The sequence below is a fragment of the Athene noctua genome, chromosome Z (assembly GCF_965140245.1).
Source record: "Athene noctua chromosome Z, bAthNoc1.hap1.1, whole genome shotgun sequence".
In the NCBI taxonomy this organism is placed as follows: domain Eukaryota; kingdom Metazoa; phylum Chordata; class Aves; order Strigiformes; family Strigidae; genus Athene; species Athene noctua.
Window position 1 is genome coordinate 1,604,014 of NC_134077.1, and position 20,854 is coordinate 1,624,867.

The 20,854-nt window shown below is 45.7% G+C and overlaps 3 protein-coding genes across 7 annotated transcripts in view; 2 read left to right on the forward strand and 1 right to left on the reverse strand.

Annotated features, from left to right (window-relative positions):
- The first annotated feature begins 252 nt into the window (after positions 1-252).
- On the forward strand, positions 253-8,728 carry STARD6 (StAR related lipid transfer domain containing 6). Its single transcript, XM_074931411.1, has 7 exons — positions 253-324; positions 1,391-1,484; positions 1,630-1,679; positions 4,619-4,745; positions 5,875-5,992; positions 7,030-7,123; positions 7,396-8,728. The coding sequence occupies exons 2-7, from the start codon at positions 1,395-1,397 to the stop codon at positions 7,547-7,549; spliced, it is 633 nt and encodes a 210-aa protein (XP_074787512.1). The 5' UTR covers positions 253-324; positions 1,391-1,394; the 3' UTR covers positions 7,550-8,728.
- POLI (DNA polymerase iota) lies at positions 1,799-18,578 on the reverse strand. Of its 5 annotated transcripts, XM_074931409.1 has the most exons (12): positions 18,041-18,191; positions 17,893-17,953; positions 17,395-17,520; positions 16,595-16,759; positions 15,732-15,884; positions 14,577-14,813; positions 13,751-13,929; positions 13,380-13,471; positions 11,633-11,763; positions 10,273-10,475; positions 8,743-9,422; positions 1,799-4,317 (listed from the first exon to the last, which is right to left on the reverse strand). In XM_074931409.1, the coding sequence occupies exons 3-12, from the start codon at positions 17,429-17,431 to the stop codon at positions 4,242-4,244; spliced, it is 1,953 nt and encodes a 650-aa protein (XP_074787510.1). In that variant the 5' UTR covers positions 17,432-17,520; positions 17,893-17,953; positions 18,041-18,191; the 3' UTR covers positions 1,799-4,241. The 5 variants fall into 5 exon arrangements, with proteins under 5 accessions (XP_074787510.1, XP_074787507.1, XP_074787506.1 ...); XM_074931406.1 differs by lacking the exons at positions 17,893-17,953; positions 18,041-18,191 and adding an exon at positions 18,429-18,578 and having other exon boundaries at positions 17,395-17,517; XM_074931405.1 differs by lacking the exons at positions 17,893-17,953; positions 18,041-18,191 and adding an exon at positions 18,429-18,578.
- Positions 18,579-19,159: 581 nt separating this feature from the next.
- The window catches only part of MBD2 (methyl-CpG binding domain protein 2), a 39,010-nt gene continuing 37,315 nt past the window's right edge, over positions 19,160-20,854 (forward strand). The window contains exon 1 of the mRNA XM_074931866.1: positions 19,160-19,566. Coding sequence (XP_074787967.1) covers positions 19,454-19,566 — 113 coding nt within the window. The 5' untranslated portion in view covers positions 19,160-19,453. The remainder of the gene's footprint in view (positions 19,567-20,854) is intronic.

Sequence of the window (20,854 nt, forward strand, 5' to 3'; positions counted from 1 at the left end):
GAAGACCCGGCCGTGGCGGGCGCCCCCAGCCCCTTCCCCTCACAAGAAGCAATCAGCGCGAAGGGAAAATAAAATAAAATAAAATTTTAAAAAAAGCCCAAAGCGCCCGAACCCTCCCCAGCAAACCCGGACGCCCCCAGGGTTTGGCCGCGCAGCGGGTTTGAAGGGCCCGCGCCCCTCCGCAAAATGGCGGCGCGCAGGCGCGTGCGCATGCGCAGGGGCGGCCCCGCCAGCCGGGACTGCAGCTCCCAGCGTGCCCCGCGGCGGGAAGGCGGGAAGGCGCCGCCGTGGGTTCCTCCCGCCGCCCCGCTCCGCGCCGCTGAGGTGAGTCCCCGCCGCCGCCTTCTCCCTCCTGCCCTCAGCCCCCGCCTCACCCGCGGTTCTGCCTCCTCCGGAGAGTGCGGCGGCGGCGGCGGGCGAGCTGCCCGCCTCGCCTCGGGGCTGGCTCCGCGCCGCTCTGAGCCTGGCGCCAGCCGGGCCTCCGCGGCGCCTCCGCGCTCCCTGAGCGGGGGCTGCGTGTGGCGATGGGTTCGGGCCGTCCATCGCCTCGCTGGGGGTGCCGCCAGTTTGGGTGTGTGTTTTTCCGTAGCCCTCGGCGGGCAGCGAACCGAGCACCTGGTTGAATTCCGCAGGGCGTCACTGAGGCAGCGCTGGAAAAGGCTGTGCCCGCCCGTGACGCGGGGCAGGCCCCGTAAAGCTTTAGCAGTGAGGTTAACTGCGTGTGGGAGACTAGCCCAGAAATGTTCAGCGCTGGCTTGAGCACCGCAGTTTGTTTTATGAAAAAGAGCTGCATGTCTTGGGGGGGATGAAAAAAGGGCGAGGTGCAGCACCCCAGGAGATGTTAGCGTTGGGGGGGGGGCTGGGTTTAGGCTGCCTTGCTAAGCCTGGCTTCTGCAAGCCTGCCTCTGTACTGCTGGAGCCAAGGCTCTCGCTTGCCAAAGCCTCCCCTATGTGCATGAAGCTCTGAGTGAAGAACAACTATTCTTCAGTTATCAGAGCCCCAAGTGTTTGAACTATACAAGTTGGCTACTAGTTTAATGACTTAAGCAAGGCAAAATCAGACTCTGAGGTGGTAAACTGTATCAGGAGGGGAAGATTTAATGTGGAATAATGATGGTTTTAATACAGTGTGCCTCGCTGCTGTGATTCATTCTCAAGATCCACACCAACAGCTGCTTCTCAGTAGCCCAGACTGGAAGTCAGTTACAGATTTCTGTTTAAATAATGACTTATCTTTTTCTGAAATCGATTATGATGCTTAAAAAGTTTGTTTGATGGAAATAATATGTACTAAAGCCTGTGGCAAGAATACAGGAATGAGCCCTACGTTTTTTGCTCTTTAAGAAAAGCTTTTATCGTCTACCAGCTAATTGTTTTTAAATCTTTACAGATAAATGGACTATAAGAAAATTGCGGATGAAGTTTCAGAGAAAATTTTATCGTACAGTCAAGATACTTCAGGATGGAGAGTGATAAAAGTTTCAGTAAGAAAATCTTAGTTAATACGGTTTATGAAGTTATTTTTATTAAATATGTTTTGTTGCAAAAAGTGTTTAAAACTGTTTTGAGACTGAGTTGGTAAGTCTTTATCAACTGCTAAGTTTTTATTTTTCCTTTTTCTGCTTTGAGAAAAATGTTACCGTTTCTTCAAAGCCTTCAAAAGAGTACGCAGGAAATATGTAAGTATTTACATTTTGTCATTGGCATGAATAACAACATCGTTTTTGAGCAGTGACACCCACGATTGAAATGGAAAAGTTAACCGTGTTCTGTCCTTGATGAAAGTGTTTAGCTTTGTTAGCTGTGGAGAGGACTTGGCACTGTAGTTACGCTGGGTCAGCACTGGGGCTGGAATACAAGAGATGGATTTTCTAAGAAATTTTCAAATGTGCTGTGAAAATTAAATACCATATAACAATAATATGCAATAATTGAAGTCACAGTTTTGGCCTGAAGTCAGTGACTCCTCCTGGTGGAATATTCTATTTAAGCCATTAGCAGCTGGGCTTCACTTTTCACCTCCTTGTAGTTGTGAAGTGACAGATACTCAAACGTGCAGACGTGCTCTACCTTATCTCTCCTTTGTACCTTTTACTTTTTGGCACCTGAAACCGAATCAGCTGTACCGAGAATGAGACGGTTGTATCATCTCCAGAGCAGCAACTCCATCTGTCCTCGCTTTTCTGAATTCTGTGCTGTGAAGCAGCTAGGTTGGGCCCAAAGGGTGGAGTTAGGCGAGGCTGGCTAAGCTGATCTCAGGGCTTGTTCTCGCTGAAGGAGTTGGCTCTACTCTTTACAGTCCTCCCCCTCCTCTTCCCTGACCCCTCTCCTGGCTCTGCAATCCTGCTTCTGGTTTATGGTGGCTGTGGCACTCAGCTGATTGTTTACCAAGGTGATTCAGCTCACTAAACTAGCGAGGGGAAATCTCACTGAAGTGTGCAAAAGCAAAGGAAAAGAGGACACTAGCAACAGGGCTGTAGCTTATCTCTTTTTTTAAAAAAAAAACCCCAACCCTAATGAATATTAAATTACATTAAATGCCAATCTAGGCAAATAGGCAGCAGAGAAAATTTGCATCTGATTCTTTTTTGTTCTCAATATGATGAGATGTTTCTGATTAGTGGTGTTTGAAATCCAAAAGTCTCGCTTGGATTTCTAATTCTTTCTGAAGGTTTGAGCAAAGAAAGTATTAATTACAGAAGACAATGCTTTATCACTACTATTACTGAAGAATTACAGTATTATAATGGAAAAGAGTGTAATATTTTGTTAGAGTATATTAAAAGGACTGTTATCTTCCTAAAAATTTGCATGCTTTGTATGTGGCATCAGGATTATATTTCAGATCTTACTTCAGTACAGGTGGATGTGAGGGAGTGGGAGGCTGGCTGCTTAGAATTCGTAGGAATGTGCCTGATTTTATTTTTGTGGAGGAAAAAAAAGGTTCGTTTTAGTCACTCGGGCACGAAGCCATTTTCAGTTGTACTCCAGATCTGTAGCAAATCCCTTGCAGTTAGGAGAAGCATCATTGTGTTTTCTGCCATTTGCTGCAGGGAGCCAGAATCTTTTTATTTATTTTCATACAAATCTTTGTCACGTTAACAAACAGTACTGGTCCCTAGCCTGTGAAGGAATACTAGCAGTTTCTAGGAGCAAAAGTGCAATAGTTCCCATTTTCAGTTTGATGTGGAATATTTATTAACCACGTATCACAAATGCCAGTTTCTTTTTTAATTGGCAGGAGAATTAACAGTTTGCTTTGCTGAAAGAAATTGGCGTGGGATCTGGTTGTGAAAGGCAGTAGGGATCCTTGTTTCAGTCAGGTGAAATATTTTCAGCGGAGTTCAGGGAGGCATTAAGGTGGTTGTTCAAGGCTGAATAAATTTGTTCGGAATGATGTCACCTCAGCTCAAGAAAGACAATGAGCTCTGTGTGTCGCTTTTTCCAACCTAGACTAGATCTGGTGATCCGAGTGGCCTGTACCAGGCTTACCTCCTCTTTTTCCAGTTCCAATAATCCACTGTAAAAACTGGAAATCGAGATTTTTTTCACAAGTGTGCCCTTTCTTTTAGTCTAGCAACCGTGTCTTTCAGAGCCTTGTCTAGGAGTCCTGATTAGCGACTCGCACTTGAGTTTAGGAGAGAAGATACTACAGGATGCAGGCGAGAGCTCTGCTTAGGAGGTTGGCAAACATAAGTTTATGGGAGTTACAGAAATCCAGGGCGTATCCAAATATTAATATGCTGGTTGTAACTGGTCCTGCCCCAGCTTACGTTTGCTGTTCTGAGGAGGCATTAGAATGTTTTCCCTCGCTGTCAGAGCTGCCGTAGTTAGTGGAGAAGCCAGTTTCTGGTGCAGAGCTGTACGCCTACGCTGCGCACGCTCCACCAAGGCAGAGTGAAGAAAGAGAGCCAGGATTTCAGAGCCTCCGCGTCTGGGTTTGAACTCGGCCGTCTTTGCTCTTTCTGACTCTACACTCGTGCGTCGTCGGGGCCTGTAAATCCGATTTCAAGTTTCTTATGCTTGTTTGGAGCGTCGTCTGCTTTGAGCTCCTCCGTCCTCACGCAGCATCCTTCACCTTGGCCTTTCATTGCTGAGGGCTTACTGTAGGGATTCCCATTTTCTCCAGGAACTAGGTGTGAGAACTCTCGGCCGTCGGGAGCAGTTCCCAGCATCACAGGAATTTCCTATTTCCTTGTGAGAGGCCACTCTTCCCCGCTGTGAACTTTCCCTTGAACTCTTCAGAACATCAAGAACAAAAGTTGAAGCGTTGAAGCTAGAAGATTTGCAATCGGTGTCAAAACAGATTGAAAGTATCTATGTAAAAAAAAATAATTGCATATATTTAAATCAACAGCCTCCTACCTAACAGCTCGCAAAGAATTCATTTAAAATGTGTGGTGCCAAGAAGGTAACGGTCTCAAAAATCACTTACAGAATAATAATTTTTATTACTACTTGAATTTTAATCAATCCATCAAGTGCAACCACATTCGTGTGCTTTACCTCATTATAGCCTGACATCCCCAACTGCTAGATGCTTGTTATCATGTAACTTACTTTTCCAGTTCATAAATGTGAATTCACTATCTGTTTTTTTTTTTTTTACACAATCTAGATACCGTGGAGAAGGGATAATTAAGGAAGTCCCTAGTAAAATTATTCCTTTTATGTATCTTCCTGAATATCGAAACAAATGGGACAAAGCATTACAGTCTTACAAGCTGTTAGAAAGGATTGACCAGGTAATACGATAACTTAAGACAAAGATTTTATTTTAACTCTTTCTGCATGAATTATGGTGACTAAAAAGACCTCTACTTGGATGAAGAAAGCTCTCGATGCAAAATGCTTTTTTCTGGGTTGGTAAAAACTGAACCTGCTGCTTATGTGAAATGGATGTGAAATGTGTCCTTCCCCTTAGGAGTTAAATATTTGGGGTAATTTAAAAATCAGGGTAAATTTAAGTATTTATTATGAAATAAACGTCCTCAAATCAGGTCTGTGGGAAACAACAGAAGTGTCCACGGAGAGCAGGGTGAGACACAACGCCAACAAAATGGAGGGAAAGTTCCCCTCTCAGTGAGCATAGTTTAAACAAATTAAAAAAAAAAAAATCACCAGAGTTAAAGACAACAGGCAGATGGAATTGGTGCTGTTCTAGCGCTGTGAAATACTTGTGTGTTCTGAATTCCAGTTGCTTTGGGCTTTGTCCCAGGCACTCTACAAACCCAGAACTGGGAATTCCTGTGAAGAATATCAGTCCTATATTAGTTGGCTTTGGGCTAACCACCCTGTGTGTGGTGGAGAGAGGACACAGGACATACTCCGTGCGTATCAGTGGCTTAAGTGGATGAAATTCCCTAAACAGGGGGGAAAAAAAAAAAAATCCTCCCATTTTTGTCTTCTCTGAAGGTCTCTCTCACTTTGCTCTGCCTGGATCTGGTTGAGTCGGGCAGATATTAGGATGTAGTTGCACATCTCTGCTTTTTTTTTTTTTTGGAACTGATTTAGCGTAACAGATTAGACATCTTTGTCCTGGAGCACAGTGTGTGATCTAGAGTGTGTATCTGAACGCAAAGAGGCATTCAGCTCCCCCAAACATGGACACGAAATGGGCACGTTTTGACTTTTTCAACGTGGAAATCACTCCTGTAGGCCCCAAGGAATGGCAGTGAATCCCTTCCCTGTGTTACAGAGATCCCTTTTGGTGCTCTCAAGTTACTTCAGCACTAATGATGAGAACTGTTGCCTTACACTAACAAGCAGACATCCATTTTTACCACATACTCATTACTCGACACGTAACGCTGCTTTGCCAATTAAATACAACTTCTTACGTACTAATCCAAAAAAAATCACCTTTACTCACAGGACACTGGTATATACCACAGTGTAACCCACAGTTATGGTATGGGACTGATTTCATCAAGAGATTTTGTTGACCTGTTGTACGTTAAACCGTACCCCGGTGGGATCCTTACAACTAACTGTAAGTTGTGTGTAACTACAGCATGGTTTTGTGTTTCGGCTGCACGCTGGAAATCCTGAGGTGGGTGGCTGCAGAGTAAGTTCTGCAGCCTAAATCACAGCATGGATCCCTGTGTGCTCTTAATGGTAACAGTCCCCTCCTGTTTATCCCCCAAACAAAGGGAGTTTTAATACTGAAAGTATCAGAATTGATCTTGAAAGAAAATACTGTATTTGTTTATTCTCCTATTATGCCTCTTGGAAAAATTAAAAAGTTGTAGGATGAGGAAACTGGGATTTATTATTTCATGATAGAGATTCAGTGTTTATTTAAAACCACTTTTCTGCATTTAAATGGCTTCCTGACCAGATGCTACTTGCCTAATACACTTTTCTCAGAACAACCCCCTAATTTCTCCCGTATTTGATTCTCTTGGAGTTTGGCTCTGTAAACACACAAAATGTAAAATGATTAATATTACAACTATATGGCCAACCAGGAAAATACCCCACTGCTACCTCATTTCTGTGCTCACCTTCTTCCTTAAGTACATGGCAGAAAACATTTTTTTCATCTTGGAGCTTGACCTATCGGTATTTTTCAAGCTGTATTCTTTATTACGTAATAAAGTAATGGGTGACTAAACAAAAGAACCCCTCCTAACTACTACTGTGCATGCCTGCAGCAGTTTCCTCATCTTCCCTGCAATTGCCTTTACTAATTAACAGCATCTGCTGACAAACTGACTTCTTTGTCCAGAGCTGAGCCACACCTCAGCACCTGGGGTACGTGTAAGCATGTCTCAAGGTTAGTACATTTGGGTGTGCCCGCCTAAACAGAGACATTTTCACCCGTATTGAATGAATTGCACAAATATTTTATGGCCTTTAGCCGGTTTGCGTTCGGAATGGAATCGCTAAACGCCATCAGTGACCGCGTTGTGGGGTTTTGGACTATCCTGGAGCAGTTGGAGTTGGGTTAGAAAGGGTCGGTTTTGTGTTGTCTGATGTATAGAAAGGTGATTAATAATTTGATGGTGCTTTTTTTGTGACTTACAGCTGTCAGTGTAGAATACTCCAGTTGCCCTCCAACTCCCTCTTGTGTCCGAGGCTACAACAATCCCTGTGGATACGTCTGTTCCCCTCTGCCTGAGTAAGTATTTCAAGTATTAGCATCTTCAGTTGTCTTCTCTAGCCAAAGCTTAAAATCTACCAAACCATGCAGCTTTTAAAAAAATGTCACTTCGTTTTATTCCACGGAAACTTTTGTGCAGATCGGTTTTGTGACTCAAGATTGTTTTGAAACAAACGAAACTTTATACATCCTCCACTTTTCCTCATTAGGAATTTCACCAGCAACGGGCTATAAATTGTAAATGTTTGTACAAAGTGTTAACTGAAGGATTTCGCTCCTTTCATTCCCAGGAACGCAGAGCATTCCAAGCTAGTCGTATTTATTCAGCCACAACTAGGAGGAATGCTTCCGGGCTCTGTAGTGGAGACAGCGTTACCTACTACTCTCATAAACTTAATCACCGAAACGAGAGCTGGACTGAAAGACTTGAAAACCCATAATTAAACGTAAGTGGAAAATAACAACCTCTCAAGTCACATGTATCTCTTACATGGATTCATTTTTAAAAGCAGTAGACGATGACGTTTATTTTAATTGTGGTTTACGTGGAAATCTATAAAACTTAACCGTTGAAACGGTGAATGCTGCTTTTTTTCTGTTCTTGGGAATGATGCAAGAATTTACACTGCAGGGCCTTCAAAGTACAGGATGTCGCTTTCACTGTAATCAGGTCATGGTTTTGTACTATTTTTGCACTTTATCTGCAGAGAATATATATATATATATACACACAGACATAAGAATGTGGTGATGGAGATGAGAGCAGTGTTAAAACACAGCAGCAGTCAAATTTTGCCACGGCTTTAAACACACTTGGATAAATCCTTACCTCAATTATGTACTCTTGACTCTTGTGTACTAGAGACTTTAAACATGTTTATTAAGTGTGCAAGTGTAATTAGCACCCATTTCACTGCTTTGGAATTAAATATTTGTAGAAAAGCCTGATGAATCTGTATATAGCATCTCATTAAAAGCTGCTCTTTGTACACAGAGTTGTTTGTTGTTTTCTGAATCCTGAGCACCAAACCTAAACATTTTTTTTTTTTTTTTTAATACGCTGACTAATTTCCAGGAACAAGCTGGTGATATGATTCATTTGGAAGTAATGTTTCCCGTTACCCCTTAGTATTTCTACTACCTCTAGTTAAGGAGCTAACTGCAGGAAATAGTGATAGCTGTGTGACTAGGAATTTCCATTACAAACCACACAAATAGTGCTGCAAATTAAAGAATAGCCTGGAAATTGCTTTCACCTTCGAGCCCCTCTCAAGTTGTTAGAAACAATTAACTGCATCTAGAGCATAACTCAAGGAAAATTAAAGTAAAAATTTCTTCCCCCCCAGTCAACATGTTAAGGTATTAGTAGTGAATACTAAAATAAGTTTGCACATTATGATATTTTTAGGACAACTAAAGATTCATCAGATAAATGTCAATTTATAAGAAAGAAAAAGAAGATGGACTAATTACTAGTTAAACAGAGTCACCAGCAGGTTTTATGTCAAAAATTATAAAAATACATGTTTAATATTCGCATCTTTACAATTTTTAGTAAACTTTTCAGAACTAAAGTGCCTTCGAGCACGGATTCTTAGTGTTGCTCCCAAAAAATGTTTCACTGGGGTTTAAAATACCTTAGCAAACTGTTAGACTGTGCTACACACGGTTCTGGATTCCTTCTTCCTTTCTTTGTTTTAGGCTTTTCAGGGGGTTTATCTGTGGAAGTTTTGGACGCAGGTTCCTGGCTCTTCCATTCAGCTAGTAGCTCTTTTTGCACATCTACAGGTAGTTCATAAAAAATCTTTGTGTCAACATGAGGAGGAAATACAATTCCTGTTTGCCTGCTGGAAGTTTTCTCCTCGGAAGCTGTTTCACAGACCTCCTTATCTTTACCCGGGACAGGCACCCGCAGAACATTCTGGCCAGCTCCAGCTTCCAGGTCTCTCCCCGTGAAGTTCAGAGCATCAGCAGGTTGTTCCACGCTGCTGCTTGTCCCCGGGTTTCCGTGACCCTCGGGAGAACCCCCGGGTACCGCTTCCCCAAAACACGCTGACAGCCCACCCGGGACGTCCTCAGGAGGGATCCCTGCTGGGTTTTCAGAAATCATTTCTTTTTGAATATCTTCTGGAAGTTCCCTGAAGACTTCCTGATCGATGTCACCGGGAGACAAATGAAAGGGGAAGTCAGGAATTCCTGTTTTTTTTATATTGCTTTGCTTTTCCTTGGAAAGTTTCCTAGTTTTTGTAGTGCTGGTGCTGTTGCAGTTCTGGTCCCAAGAAGCACTTCCCTCACCTTGTGAGACATTTTCCACTTCCTGGGGCAAAAAATGTATGTAAAAAGCATAAAAAGCATAAGTATGTTCTGTGTGATCCACTAGTGACCCAGCATTATTTTACTAACAGCAAGTTCTTCAAATTATTCCTTAACAGACAGGGATTTTTTTTTTTTTTTCCCCTTATGATCTGTAGTGGTTTTTTCAATCTTATTTTCAAACATAAAGTACACACACATAGGAATCATTTTGTATTTTCAATTAGCAAAATACCTTTAAGTTACATTTTATTAATACATTTTAAAACTCTGCAGGGAATTAGGAAGGAGTTTGGAATGTAGAATTTAGGAATTAGGAATTTCGGAGCTCATTCAATGAGAGGCTAGTGGTCAATGCCGAATTAAAACTGATTAATTTCTAGTCTGAGCAGGGAGACTTGAGCAGGAGTAGGAAGGTAAACAGTCACTGTGAAAAGATCTTAATAAAAGCAACAAGGTAAATGATAAGCAGCTTTAAGGAGATTTTAGTCTAAGGTAAAAGATGCTGCAGTATGACAGTATCTAAGTGCCCTGTTGTTCACAAATGTTGAATAATGGGCAGATTTTACTGGAATGAACAGCCAAAATCCAGCAATTTTCTTAGAAGACATAAGTTTGGATTTCTTCCTCAGCGAATTCTCTTTTCTTTCAGTAAGGGGCTGGATCACCTAGCTGGCTGGCTCATTCAAAAGAGTATTAAACCTCTTTTATGCAGTCTGGCTAAGAAAACAAACAAGTAACACCTGCTTAGAAGACTCCAAATAAACCTTATTTTATAGATTTTAAACCTTAAATTAAAGACAGACATAGAACTTCCTTCTCTGCAGAATAGTTTTCAGTATCTTTCAGCTTACCCGGACACGTTTACCAGAGCCTGACGGTGGTGACATGTGCTTTAAATAGAAACCAATCGATCCTTTCTTGCTGCTAGGAAGATCTTTGAGGTTGGAGAAGCAGACGCTCAAAAGGGTCAGATGAAACGGCACATCTACATCTATCATCTTCCGAAAGAGTTTCATTAATAGATCAACCAACGGGGATATAATGTTGCTGCTTTCTAAAACAAAAATGGTTGGAAAAAAGCAACGTGTGTAATCAAGATTGATTTAAATAGCAAAGTACAGAGGGAAATTTCTAACTTCACGTTTTAAACTTTTAACGTTTTGCAAAAGAAGAGACCAATCCCAATCCAAGCTGAAAATGCAGTGCTATTTTTAGCAATATATTTATAACTCTGTACACTAAGGAAACCTTTATTCATCTTGAAACATGAATTCCTGAAGTATTAACTCTTAACACTGCTAAAAGGCTTCCAAAATAATCTGTCAATAGAGTCATTAAGATGTTCATTCTGCCCTGCCAGGTACATCCTGAACTGGAGAACACTTTTTTTTTTTCCCCCCCTCCTCCAGTAAAAATGCTTAATTTTACCCCTGTGAAGATTACTTTGGTCAGAAAAGAATTACAGAACACAAGCCAAGCTGAGTAGATTTGAAAAATGATCTAATTCTACCAAAAAGGGCCTTTGCAGAGCCATGTAGGTGTTTAACATCACCCCAGCAGGGGTGATAACAACGGGGGGTTCTTGGGGTTCGTGGCACTAGAGGAGCTGGCAGCGATTGTTTGTCTCCTCCAATGTAGGAGTTGCAATTTTGAAGCGAAATTCCAGAGACTTTCAAGAGCTTCTCTGTGAGGAGTAATTCAGGGAAGAGGGATTCTGTGTGCTGACACAGCAATGATTCAGATTTATTTCCTCACCCCAATCTGAATGAAGTGTCAACTGAATTGCGATGGCTGGTTGGAAAGCTCAAGTCTGAGAAGGACAAGAGCCTTTTATGTTATTCATTTTCAGAGATAAATCAAAAAGACATTTTATTACATAATAAAACGGAGAACATTCATTCAAATCCCGAACAGAGAAAAGCAGATTATTAATCTGAGAAGCAGCCCCCTGTCTCCCATTCTCACCCCACCAAATTTACTGCCTGGAATCCAGCCAGACTGGGTTAAAACATGGTGGAATTGTGGAAGTTATTCCTACAGGGAAGCTCTGTCGGGTTTTAGCATCTCTCATCAGAATATATTAATAAGTAGTGGAAAAATTGTCAAATATTAAGGGTAAGGGATAATATCATGATGTTAAGTAGCAGAATTTGATAGAGAAGTGAAGCGGTAGCAGCACAAAGTGGGTACTTTCAAAAATATTAAGTTTACCTTTTCCAAACTTCTGGCTGAGATGAGGGGGAAGAGCACACTGACGGCTCTCCCGACTAAACCACTTGTCAGTTGAGAACTGCCGGATGGTCAGTCGGACCGTGTGGGGCTGTCTGCCATCCCTGTGGATCCTACAAAAGGAATCGGAATTACAAAGAATATTTTTCCGAGGGTCTACAGCAACTGTCCCAGCGTCTAAGAATTACAAATCTCCCAATTTCTGGCTTTATTTCACTGATTATACCTTGTGGGTTCTGGCTGATTTCCTTAATTACCCATCAGAAGTTTAACACAATGTGAATAGTCTTCAACTGAAGTGCAAATTAAGTGGGTCAGTCTGCAATATTTTCAATTTAATACATTAAAAATAGTATATTCTTTGTAGTTACACCCTGTATAATACTCAGCTTTTAGCTCTTTCTGCTTGAGGAGGAGACATCCCCAGTTCAGCAGCAAAAGGTGAGCTGCTTATAATTGTTTCAAAGCATATAATTATTTCTTTCCCCCTCCAGAAGGCACGGGGGTGGTGGTATTTTCAGTATAAAAAAGATTTCTCTCCCCTACATGTTGTAAATGAGACACTACAAACAGCCTGGCTGGAAATGTTATAATTACTGAGCAATGTCTGTGGTGCTTAGGGTAAAACCCTGCTTGCCCACGGTGTTTGTGGAATGAAAATGGATGTATCTCTTGTGAGACCTGCAGGGATGTGGGCACAGGAAAGCTTTAAGACTTGGGGACGCATATATAGAGTATCAAAATACCGAGAGAAAAATCAAAATAAAAACCTTTAAGACTTGGAGAGAATTTTAAGGCTTGGAGAGGCATGTAGAGAGTATCAAAATACTGAGAGAAAAATCAAAATAAAAACCTTTAAGACTTGTAGACAATTTTAAAGCTTGGAGAGGCATGTAGAGTATCAAAATATTGAAAGAAAAATCAAAATAAAACCCTTTAAGACTTGTAGATGATTTTAAGGTTTGGAGAGGCATGTAGAAAGTATAAAATACTGAGAGAAAAATAAAAATAAAAACCTGTAAGACTGTAGACGATTTGAAGGTGTGAAGAAGCATGTAGAGAGTATCAAAGCACTGAGAGAAAAATAAAAATCAAGAACTAACGGGGGACACAAAGGCTGTTCAGGACTGACAGAAAGAGGGGTTCAAAAATCAGAAGCTGAAGCTTGGTAGAGGAAATGCAGTTCAGTGCTGCTAGAATAAAATAATTAAAAGGAGTAATGAGAGTCCTGGGAGTCAAGACATGAGTGACTGCATCCTCCTGCTATGCTGGTGCTTTTGTCAAGTGTCTTGGGCTTGGCTACTGCCTGGATTCCTGGGGCAAGGGAAGGACAAAACAAAAATGTTCTTTGCCTGACAGAAAAATAAGTGGTGGAGCAGCATAAATGGGGATCACCAAGGGCCTGAAAGTACAGAAAGTTGCTTATGGAAATAGAAAAAAACAGAGGGTCCTTCCCAGGGATTGGTGAAGATGCTCTAAAACCAAAGCACCAGAGAAGCCTCAGGAAATGATGCAAAGGTCCTGACGGGAAAAGCTGCGCAGGACAGGGAGGGCTGGCAAGAGTTGAGAAAAAACACCCAAAAGGGGGATGTTGGAGAGGCAGGTGCCCTCCCTGTAAATGTATTTTGTGGGGAGAGGAAACGTGGAGTGTGAGACAAACCTACGATGTGCTCCAAGTGCCTCCAGGTCAGCATTTCAGTCATCAAACAGAGCTACTGAAGACAGTCACCTGGCTAATAGGTTAGGAAGCAGTTCTTCAATTTTCTCTTTAACTTCCACTTCTGACGAACATTTTTTAAAGGAATCTTCATCGCTAAAGGACTGAAAAAAAAAAAAAAGCCACATTAGTCCTTTCAGTTTTATATTTACTTCAAAATTCCAAAGAGGAAAGAAAAGCATCACAATTAAATGTAGAATTAACACCAAGATATCCTCGGTGCTCAGAGCTCAACTGAACTTCAGGAGAATTGCACATTAATTTGAGCTGTACTAGGAAATACATACAAAAAGGCAGCGTTATGGTCAGTCCAGCAAAGCTGTATCAAACTAAAAGCATTTTTTTTTTCCTCTTTCTAAAGTAATTCAGAACAATACTTGTACCTGAGGAGGGCCCGATGGAGTCACAGGGGAATCGTCTTCTCCGTAGCTGAGTTTTTGGATACGTTGAGCAGCAGAAACACCCAGTTCCTTCTCCAGCACTGCAGATGGAAACGCTTGGAGATCACACACGTTCCTAACACCCAGCATTTCAAGACGTTGGGTAGTTTTGTAGCCAATGCCTTAAAAAAAAAAAAGAGGTGTGTTAAAAATACCCGGAAAAGTGAAAATTATTTATACCTGTAGATAGAAGAAGTCCCCACCTGCGTGGTACTGACAGTTATTTACACTACTACAGTGCAGGCTTTTCAGCACCATTTTTGCTGAGTTTCCATTCAAATTTTACAATCCCATTAGAAAATTGGGAGCCAGCAATGGTCGGCCGGTGTCTGTAGCCTCCACCGATGCGTCCTGGCCAAGGGCACAGTGTCGGTGTGGAATAATTAGGCAAAATACTTCCTCAGAGTATTCTGTCAGGTTCCATTTTAATAACTGGCAGAAGGTTTCCAATCAGCAAGTTTTTAAAAGTTTGTGTTTAAAACCACGACGTATGGGCTTCAATAAAAATAAGCTGCCACTTCGGTATTTTTGAAGGTATCTTGGAAAGTGCTGCAAGACTTTGAGGTCAAGACCAAAAAAGTAAGAAAACCAATGTGCTTTCATTCCTGCTAAGCAAAACTTAAAATATGAAAAAAGAGAAAAGCAGCCTAAACGCACCCTGCTGCCTGCTTGCGAAAAGGAGATGTTAAAATTTTTTCAGTTCTTCTTTCAGTCTTTTTAATTATCCTAAGAGGATGCTCCCCATCTGCGCTCCCAGCACCATACTCACCAGGCACTTTCTGGATGTGATCGAGGCTGCGTATTAGATCTTGACAGCTTTCAGGCAGAAGAAGTGTTTGCTGATTTGGTTTAAAGGTCCCACATACCAGTTTAGACAAGAATTTGTTGGAGGCCACTCCTGCACAGCCGGTGAGGCCCAGTCTCGTGTAGATGGCTCCCCTGAGCTCTTCTGCAATCTGGGATCCGATAACTAACCTTACGTGCGTTGCGTCGTGCAAGTTGACAGCTGCAAAGGAAAAAGGGAGCAGGGTTTGGTGTGTAAACAGTCCCTAGTTAGCCAATTCTCTAAGATTTTAGATATTTTTTACATTGTGTTAAAGCAGTAGGATTACGGTCTCGCGTGTCAAGTGGTATTGCCATGGCTTCTGAGTTTAACCTCATGCTCATCTCCCAAAAACTCTGGTCAAAGGGAGAGTGCCGCTTGTCCCAACCTAGGGATATACTGTCCAAGAAGCCCGTTTAGGAAGTATTTTAAATGTAAAATACAATATATTAAGAGTTGTCAAAGAAAATTGTTAAATATCAGAGATTCTTGTACCAATGTAACCACAGTAGAGACTAACAAAGCTTTAATTGAAAAGGCTGCCTTGCAGCCAAGCCCTTCTGACATGCAAATGCCAAATGAGGAAAAGGACTATCCAGGCGTTTCCCTCCTCACCAAAGCCACCACAATAGCTCAAAATCCAGGAAAAAAACCCTGCCCGTTTGCCTTCCTAGTGCAGGAAATTGGTATCGCGGCGTCACGATCGCATCCACGTTCAGTCTCCGTAAGTCTGTTCCTGTCCTCAGGAGGCAAAAAACATCTTCTGTTGGGTTTTATTCGTTAAAAACCTCAATTTTGCCAATTGACAACAACTGTGTCGTAGTACAGTAAAACTCCTTCAAAGGAAAAGAAAGGACCGTGACAATCTGTTCTCCTGAGTCACTCTAGATGCTCCTCTGCCACGGAGATTGATTTTTTTGCACAGTCGTAATTGGAACCCTAACGAACATTTGTGATCAGCGGATGCTCAAATACAGAAACCAAGCACAGAGCAGCACGACTTCCCAACTGTTCAGCTCTGAACAATACTCAGAAGCAGAGAGATACTTGAACTTCACAAACGCTGACCGAATTTTTCAGCCTGAAGAACGTTTAACGCACCTTGGTGGTTGTACACGTGACCAGCCACGCCGACTCTGGACCATCCGCTCTGCTGCAGCTGGTTTAGTCTTTTCTCTACAATCTCGGTGATATCCACAAAGTTTTCATCAAACCCGAGCCTTTCTACCAGTGGACAAAATTCCCCCAACAACTCTAGGAGGAAAAGATACCCCAGGGTAATACGCACGCAGCAAAAACCATCAGGTTTTCATGTCTGCTTTCCCATGGATTTGAGTAGGAAACTTCTCTTCCAGATAAAATACTTCTCTTAGCAAAGGTGAAGGAGTATTTAATCATCCCACAAACTACCCATCATCTGCTTTTCTTTGCCCCAAAACTCTCTCTTTCCTCATTTCTCTTTGAAATGACAGTTCTTAACCTCTGCGGTACTTTCTCCTAAGATCTGTTTCCCTGCTAGGTGGGTTTTTGCTTTTTAAAGTTACTACTATTGCTCCTGCTAACACTGCTAAATGCTAAAACCAGTAATCAATAGCAATATTGGCAAATCATTTAATTAAGAGATAACCAGAGACATGCGCCCACTCGGAGGCTTCAGTGTTGTGTCCTCTGTTGCTTCACATTTGGAGCTCTAGTACCGCAGTCAGTGTTGAAATAAGAAAAACACTTGTAAAAAAACTACAAGGGCGTAATCCTAACGTAGCACACGGATCCCACGATGCAGTTACAACGCCTGACCCGGATTGCAACCAAGTCAAACGGTTTATTTTCTGAAATACTGTACGGTTGTTGGGTTATCACCATGCTAGGAGCAGGAAAACCTCTTACGCTGTTGCACACGTGTGCCCGCACACAGGGAGTTTAACAGAAAGCGTTTGTCTTCTGAAAGATTGTTAATTTTGTACCTGTAACCTTGTACGACGTTTCCCTGTATGGAGTCAGATCCTCTCCGTTAACCAGTACCAGCTGAGGACACTTCTCTTTAGCGTCCTTGACAGACATCATTTTCTTAACTCCACGTTTTCTGGCTTCATAGTTACAGGTAACGACGATGTATTTCTGTTGCACACCTAAAAAATAAAGGGTTTTTTTTAACATTGAATTTTATCAGTGCTTCCCAGGAGAGCACAGTACTGCCACGCTGACACGGGTGTCTTATTCTACGAGACTATTAAGGATAAATCTCTTGATTTAGATCACTGGATGGTAAGAACATTTTAAAAGTTTATAGTAATTGTAATATCGCTTTTAATTTTGGGCCTTTCCAGGCAATCTTACCCATGAAAGTGCTCTTTATCCAAGAGTCATTTTAAGATGTACTTTGCTGACCACAGACACTACCCTGTCTCACGTTCATTCTTAACTTCTGCACGGAATAAAACACGACTGTGTCAAAAAGTTGAGGCTCATCTGTGGAGCTCAGGCCTCTCTGTGCCCACGGACGTTATAAACCACCTTCAATCCCCAGAACTGCTCAACCACGTCGGCAAGTGCCTGTACTTGTGCTCAAGAGGATTTATGAGTCTCGTAGTCCCAGCTACGTGGAGTCTAGACTGCACTTTACTCCCTCCGGGTGTGGTTACACCTCCAATGTGACCGTCTGTATCTCACCACGCAACCACGGCCTGACTTTACCCCCGTCCTTAAGTTTCTTCTGCCCGGGTACGCATCATCATCCCCGAATGAACAGGGAAATAGCTCGTACCTAAAGGCTTGTCTCTTAATTTGGGATTACGGATCATTTCTACTTGTGCATAAAAGCAGTCCAGGTCGATGTGCACAACCACTCTGCCCGCTGCGCTTCCAGCTGACGCAGACTTGCCGTGCTCTGCTGCGAGGGAAGTAAATGGACAGATTAAAAATCACCAGCTGCCTCACGTGGGATGTCACTTCTTTTTTTTTTTTTATATTAATCCATCCTAATAAACAGATATTACAGCAAGAATATACAATTTACAAGTTTTACACCAATTCTAGCGCTGCGTTAATTCTAGAATTACTTAGGAGCGTAAATCACCCACAGCAAGTCGGTTTACGACTAAAACACTCCTGTCTTCAGAGGGTCAGTTCTATTTTTCACCAAAGTATTTTAGAACATCACTTTACTGATAAAACAGCCTTACACAGCAGAACACCAACAACTTCTTTTAATGTATTTCTGTAAAATTATCTTTTAACTCCACAAAGTCTAGCAGATATCCACCTTTCCCAGGGGTGGCCAGTGAAGATGGCAAATCACCGTCCAACAAACAGCAAACCCTGCCCTGAAAACAAGCCGGCCAAATTGAAAACAAAACGAAAGAAAAAGAAATTAAATAAAAAGGGGTTTATTTCTCCAAGGTGAAACAAACCCCAGCTAGTTGATGTGTCCCAGCGAAACCCAGCTCTACTTCCGTCTGCTGTTTGGTGACGGGTTTAATGTCTCCTGAGGTTCCCAGAGGAGAACTGGAGGAATCTAGAGCGATTACCAGCAGGATGACAGAAATAATTAAAAAATAAAGAGGAAAAGCAGGGCTGTGGCTGCCGAGGAGGGGCCCTGCCCTCCCCACAGGCCCTCGCCATGGTGTCCTGAGGCGGCCCCCGCGCCCCTCCCGCCTTTTCACCCCCCGTGGGCCCTCCCCGCCCCGGGCGTGTGTCCCCGCCGGGGGACGAGCGGCAGAGGCCGAGGGGAAGGGGCTGAACCGCGGGTTTTCCCTCAGCGACCGGCGCCATCGTTCCCCGCCCGAGGCCCGCGCTCACCCGGGGCGGGCGGAGCGGCCCCGCCGGCCGGCTGTGGGCAAAGCCAGTCCTCCTCCTCCTCCTCCTCCTCCTCCGAGGGCGGCGGGAAGGGCTCCATGCCGCCTCAGGGCTGACTCACCGCCGCCGAGCCGCTCCCTGCCCCGCCGGGGCCACGCTCCGCCCGCCCGCCCCGCCGAGGAGGAGGAGGAGGAGGAGGAGGAAGAGGAGGAGGCGGCGGCGGCGGCGCCGCGCAGGTCCTAGAGCCGCCGGGGGAGGGCCGGGGCCTCCACCGAGCCCGGCCCCGCCGCCTTGAGGGACCCCGCGGGCGACTCGGAGGAGGCGGAGGGACCCGGGGAGCGGTGGCTCCGTTACGGGGCTGCCCCGGAGAAGCTCCTGGGGGTCGCGGCCCGACGGGGCGGGCGGCCCCGAGGCGGGCGGGGGGGGGGGGCGGGCGGCATAGGGGAGACGAATAAACTGAACGCTGGGGCGGGGGGGGGATCCAGGAAATGTTTTACTCATGGCCGCGTCAGAGGAAAAATGGGTGAATTCAGGTTTCTGGCAGTTGCCCCCCCGCCCCGCGGCTCCGCCAGCCCCCGCAGCCCCCCGGGCCCGGCCTCAGGCGCCCGGAGGTCCCGGCCATGGCCGCCCCGGCCGCGGCGCGGCCGCTCTGTCCCGCCTACGGCGCTCTCTATGGTCAGCGGGGTTGGCCGCTCTGGCCCCTCTAGGCCGCGCCGCGCCCCGCTCGCTGGGCCCCGCCGCCACCGGGTTCCGGGGCTCGGCCGCGGAAGCGGGCGCCGGGGGAAAGGAGCTCCGCCGGTTGCGCGCGCAGCCCGCGCTCCTGGCGCCCAGCAGCGCGCCGCGACCGCCATCGCCAGGGGGTCCCGGCCCCGGCCGTGTCCGGGAACAATAAAGCTCTTGTTGCGAGCGACGGGGGCCGGCAGCCGGGGGAGCCCCTTCCCCGCTCGTCCCTCCTCCTCCTCCTCCTCCTCCTTCTTCTCCTCCTCCTCCTCCGGCGGCGCCGCCGCCTCGGGCCCTGCGCCCGGTGCATGGAGAAGCAGGGCAGGATGGATTGCCCCGCGCTGCCCCCGGGCTGGAAGAAGGAAGAGGTGATCCGCAAGTCGGGCCTCAGCGCCGGCAAGAGCGATGTCTACTACTTCAGGTACGTACCGGCGGGGCCGCCCGGCCCGGCGCACTCCGCTCCCCCGGCGGGACGGGAACGGCCCCGGTAGGGACCGACAGCGCAACCCCCCCCCCCCACCCCCCCAACACACACACACACCCCGCGGCGTCCCCCGGCGCCGCCACCTGCTCCCCGGGCTCCCCCCGCTCAGGGCCGGTCGCGGTTCCCTCCTGTCAGGGGCGGCGGGGAGTCCCGCTCGCCTCCCGCCTGTCAGAGGGCCGGTCCCCTCCCGCCGCCCGCCTGGCCGGGAGGCTCCGCTCCGCTCCGCGGCCGGCTGAGGGGCGCCCTGCGCTCCCGCCGCCCGTCTGGCAGGAGCCGGTGTGGGCATGGGGACGGTCCCCGCCCGCCTGGCAGGGGCCGGTGCCCTCCCGCCGTGGCCCTTGTCAGGGGCCGCTGGGTGGTGGGACGGTTGCCCTCCCGCCATGGCAGCCGTGCCCCCAGCTCCCACTGGGGCGCTCCACGGTTCCTGGCCACAACCAGGCAACTTCCAGCCCAGGGCTGGCTGTGGGGCTGATGGCCGGGGAGCCCGCAGGGCTGGTAAGGATCCCCTGAGCCCGGTTTTCCTTTGGGAGAGGAGTGCTAGCGCTGCTGCACGCTGGCCTGTGCCAACCCTCCTGAGCCAAGCTTTTCAGCTCAGCCTAAAGAGAACCCCCTCCTGCCTTTCAACTAAGACTTGCCGTCATCCTTACCCAAGGTACCAAAATAGAGCCTCGGCAGGGGATGCATGCTCCCGTCCCCCCGAATTAATTAGGTAGCTTACCATTAGTATCAAGAGTTGAAATTTTAGCCAAGCTAAGAGCATGCGAAATTTGGAGAACTCTTGCCACTGCTCAATGTTCTCGTTATTACTGCACGGGCTATAGTAAAACCAAGAGAAGCAACAGCAACCTAATTTTGTCTCACCCTCCCGCTTGCTTTCCGAAACTGAAAAGATAGTTCTTTTCTCAGGGCAGAAATGAAATAAATTCTGAAGTCTTGGCTCTTAGGCCACGCTTCTGTAAGTCCAGCCTGCTGCACAGCAGAGGAAGCTGCCTTCTGCAACGGCTAACCTCTTCCCCACAGCACCTCTATTTATAGCTCCCTGCGCAGCTGATGCACCACACCTGGGACCTCTCCCTGCCCTGGCCGTTTCCAAACGGGCCTCGCAGGCTCCTTTTGTCCCAGGGAATGGACTCGGTCTTTCCACTGCCCAACTGGAGGAGCGTGAACTTGCTCCCTCTCAGATCCTGGCTCGTGGAAAAGTCTGTTTTTGTCAGCGCTGAATCCA

Coding starts and splice junctions, on each gene's coding strand:
- POLI (XM_074931405.1), bottom strand. CDS start 18,525: ATGGAGCCCTTCCCGCCGCCCTCGGAGGAGGAGGAGGAGGAGGAGGAG. Junction 13,472..13,750: donor CTCCATCGGGCCCTCCTCAG/GTACAAGTATTG, acceptor TTTTTTTTTCAG/TCCTTTAGCGATGAAGATTC. Junction 4,318..8,742: donor CAGTCTAACAGTTTGCTAAG/GTATTTTAAACC, acceptor TTTTTTACATAG/ATACTTTCAATCTGTTTTGA.
- STARD6 (XM_074931411.1), top strand. CDS start 1,395: ATGGACTATAAGAAAATTGCGGATGAAGTTTCAGAGAAAATTTTATCG. Junction 1,485..1,629: donor GGAGAGTGATAAAAGTTTCA/GTAAGAAAATCT, acceptor TTCTGCTTTGAG/AAAAATGTTACCGTTTCTTC. Junction 4,746..5,874: donor TGTTAGAAAGGATTGACCAG/GTAATACGATAA, acceptor CTTTACTCACAG/GACACTGGTATATACCACAG.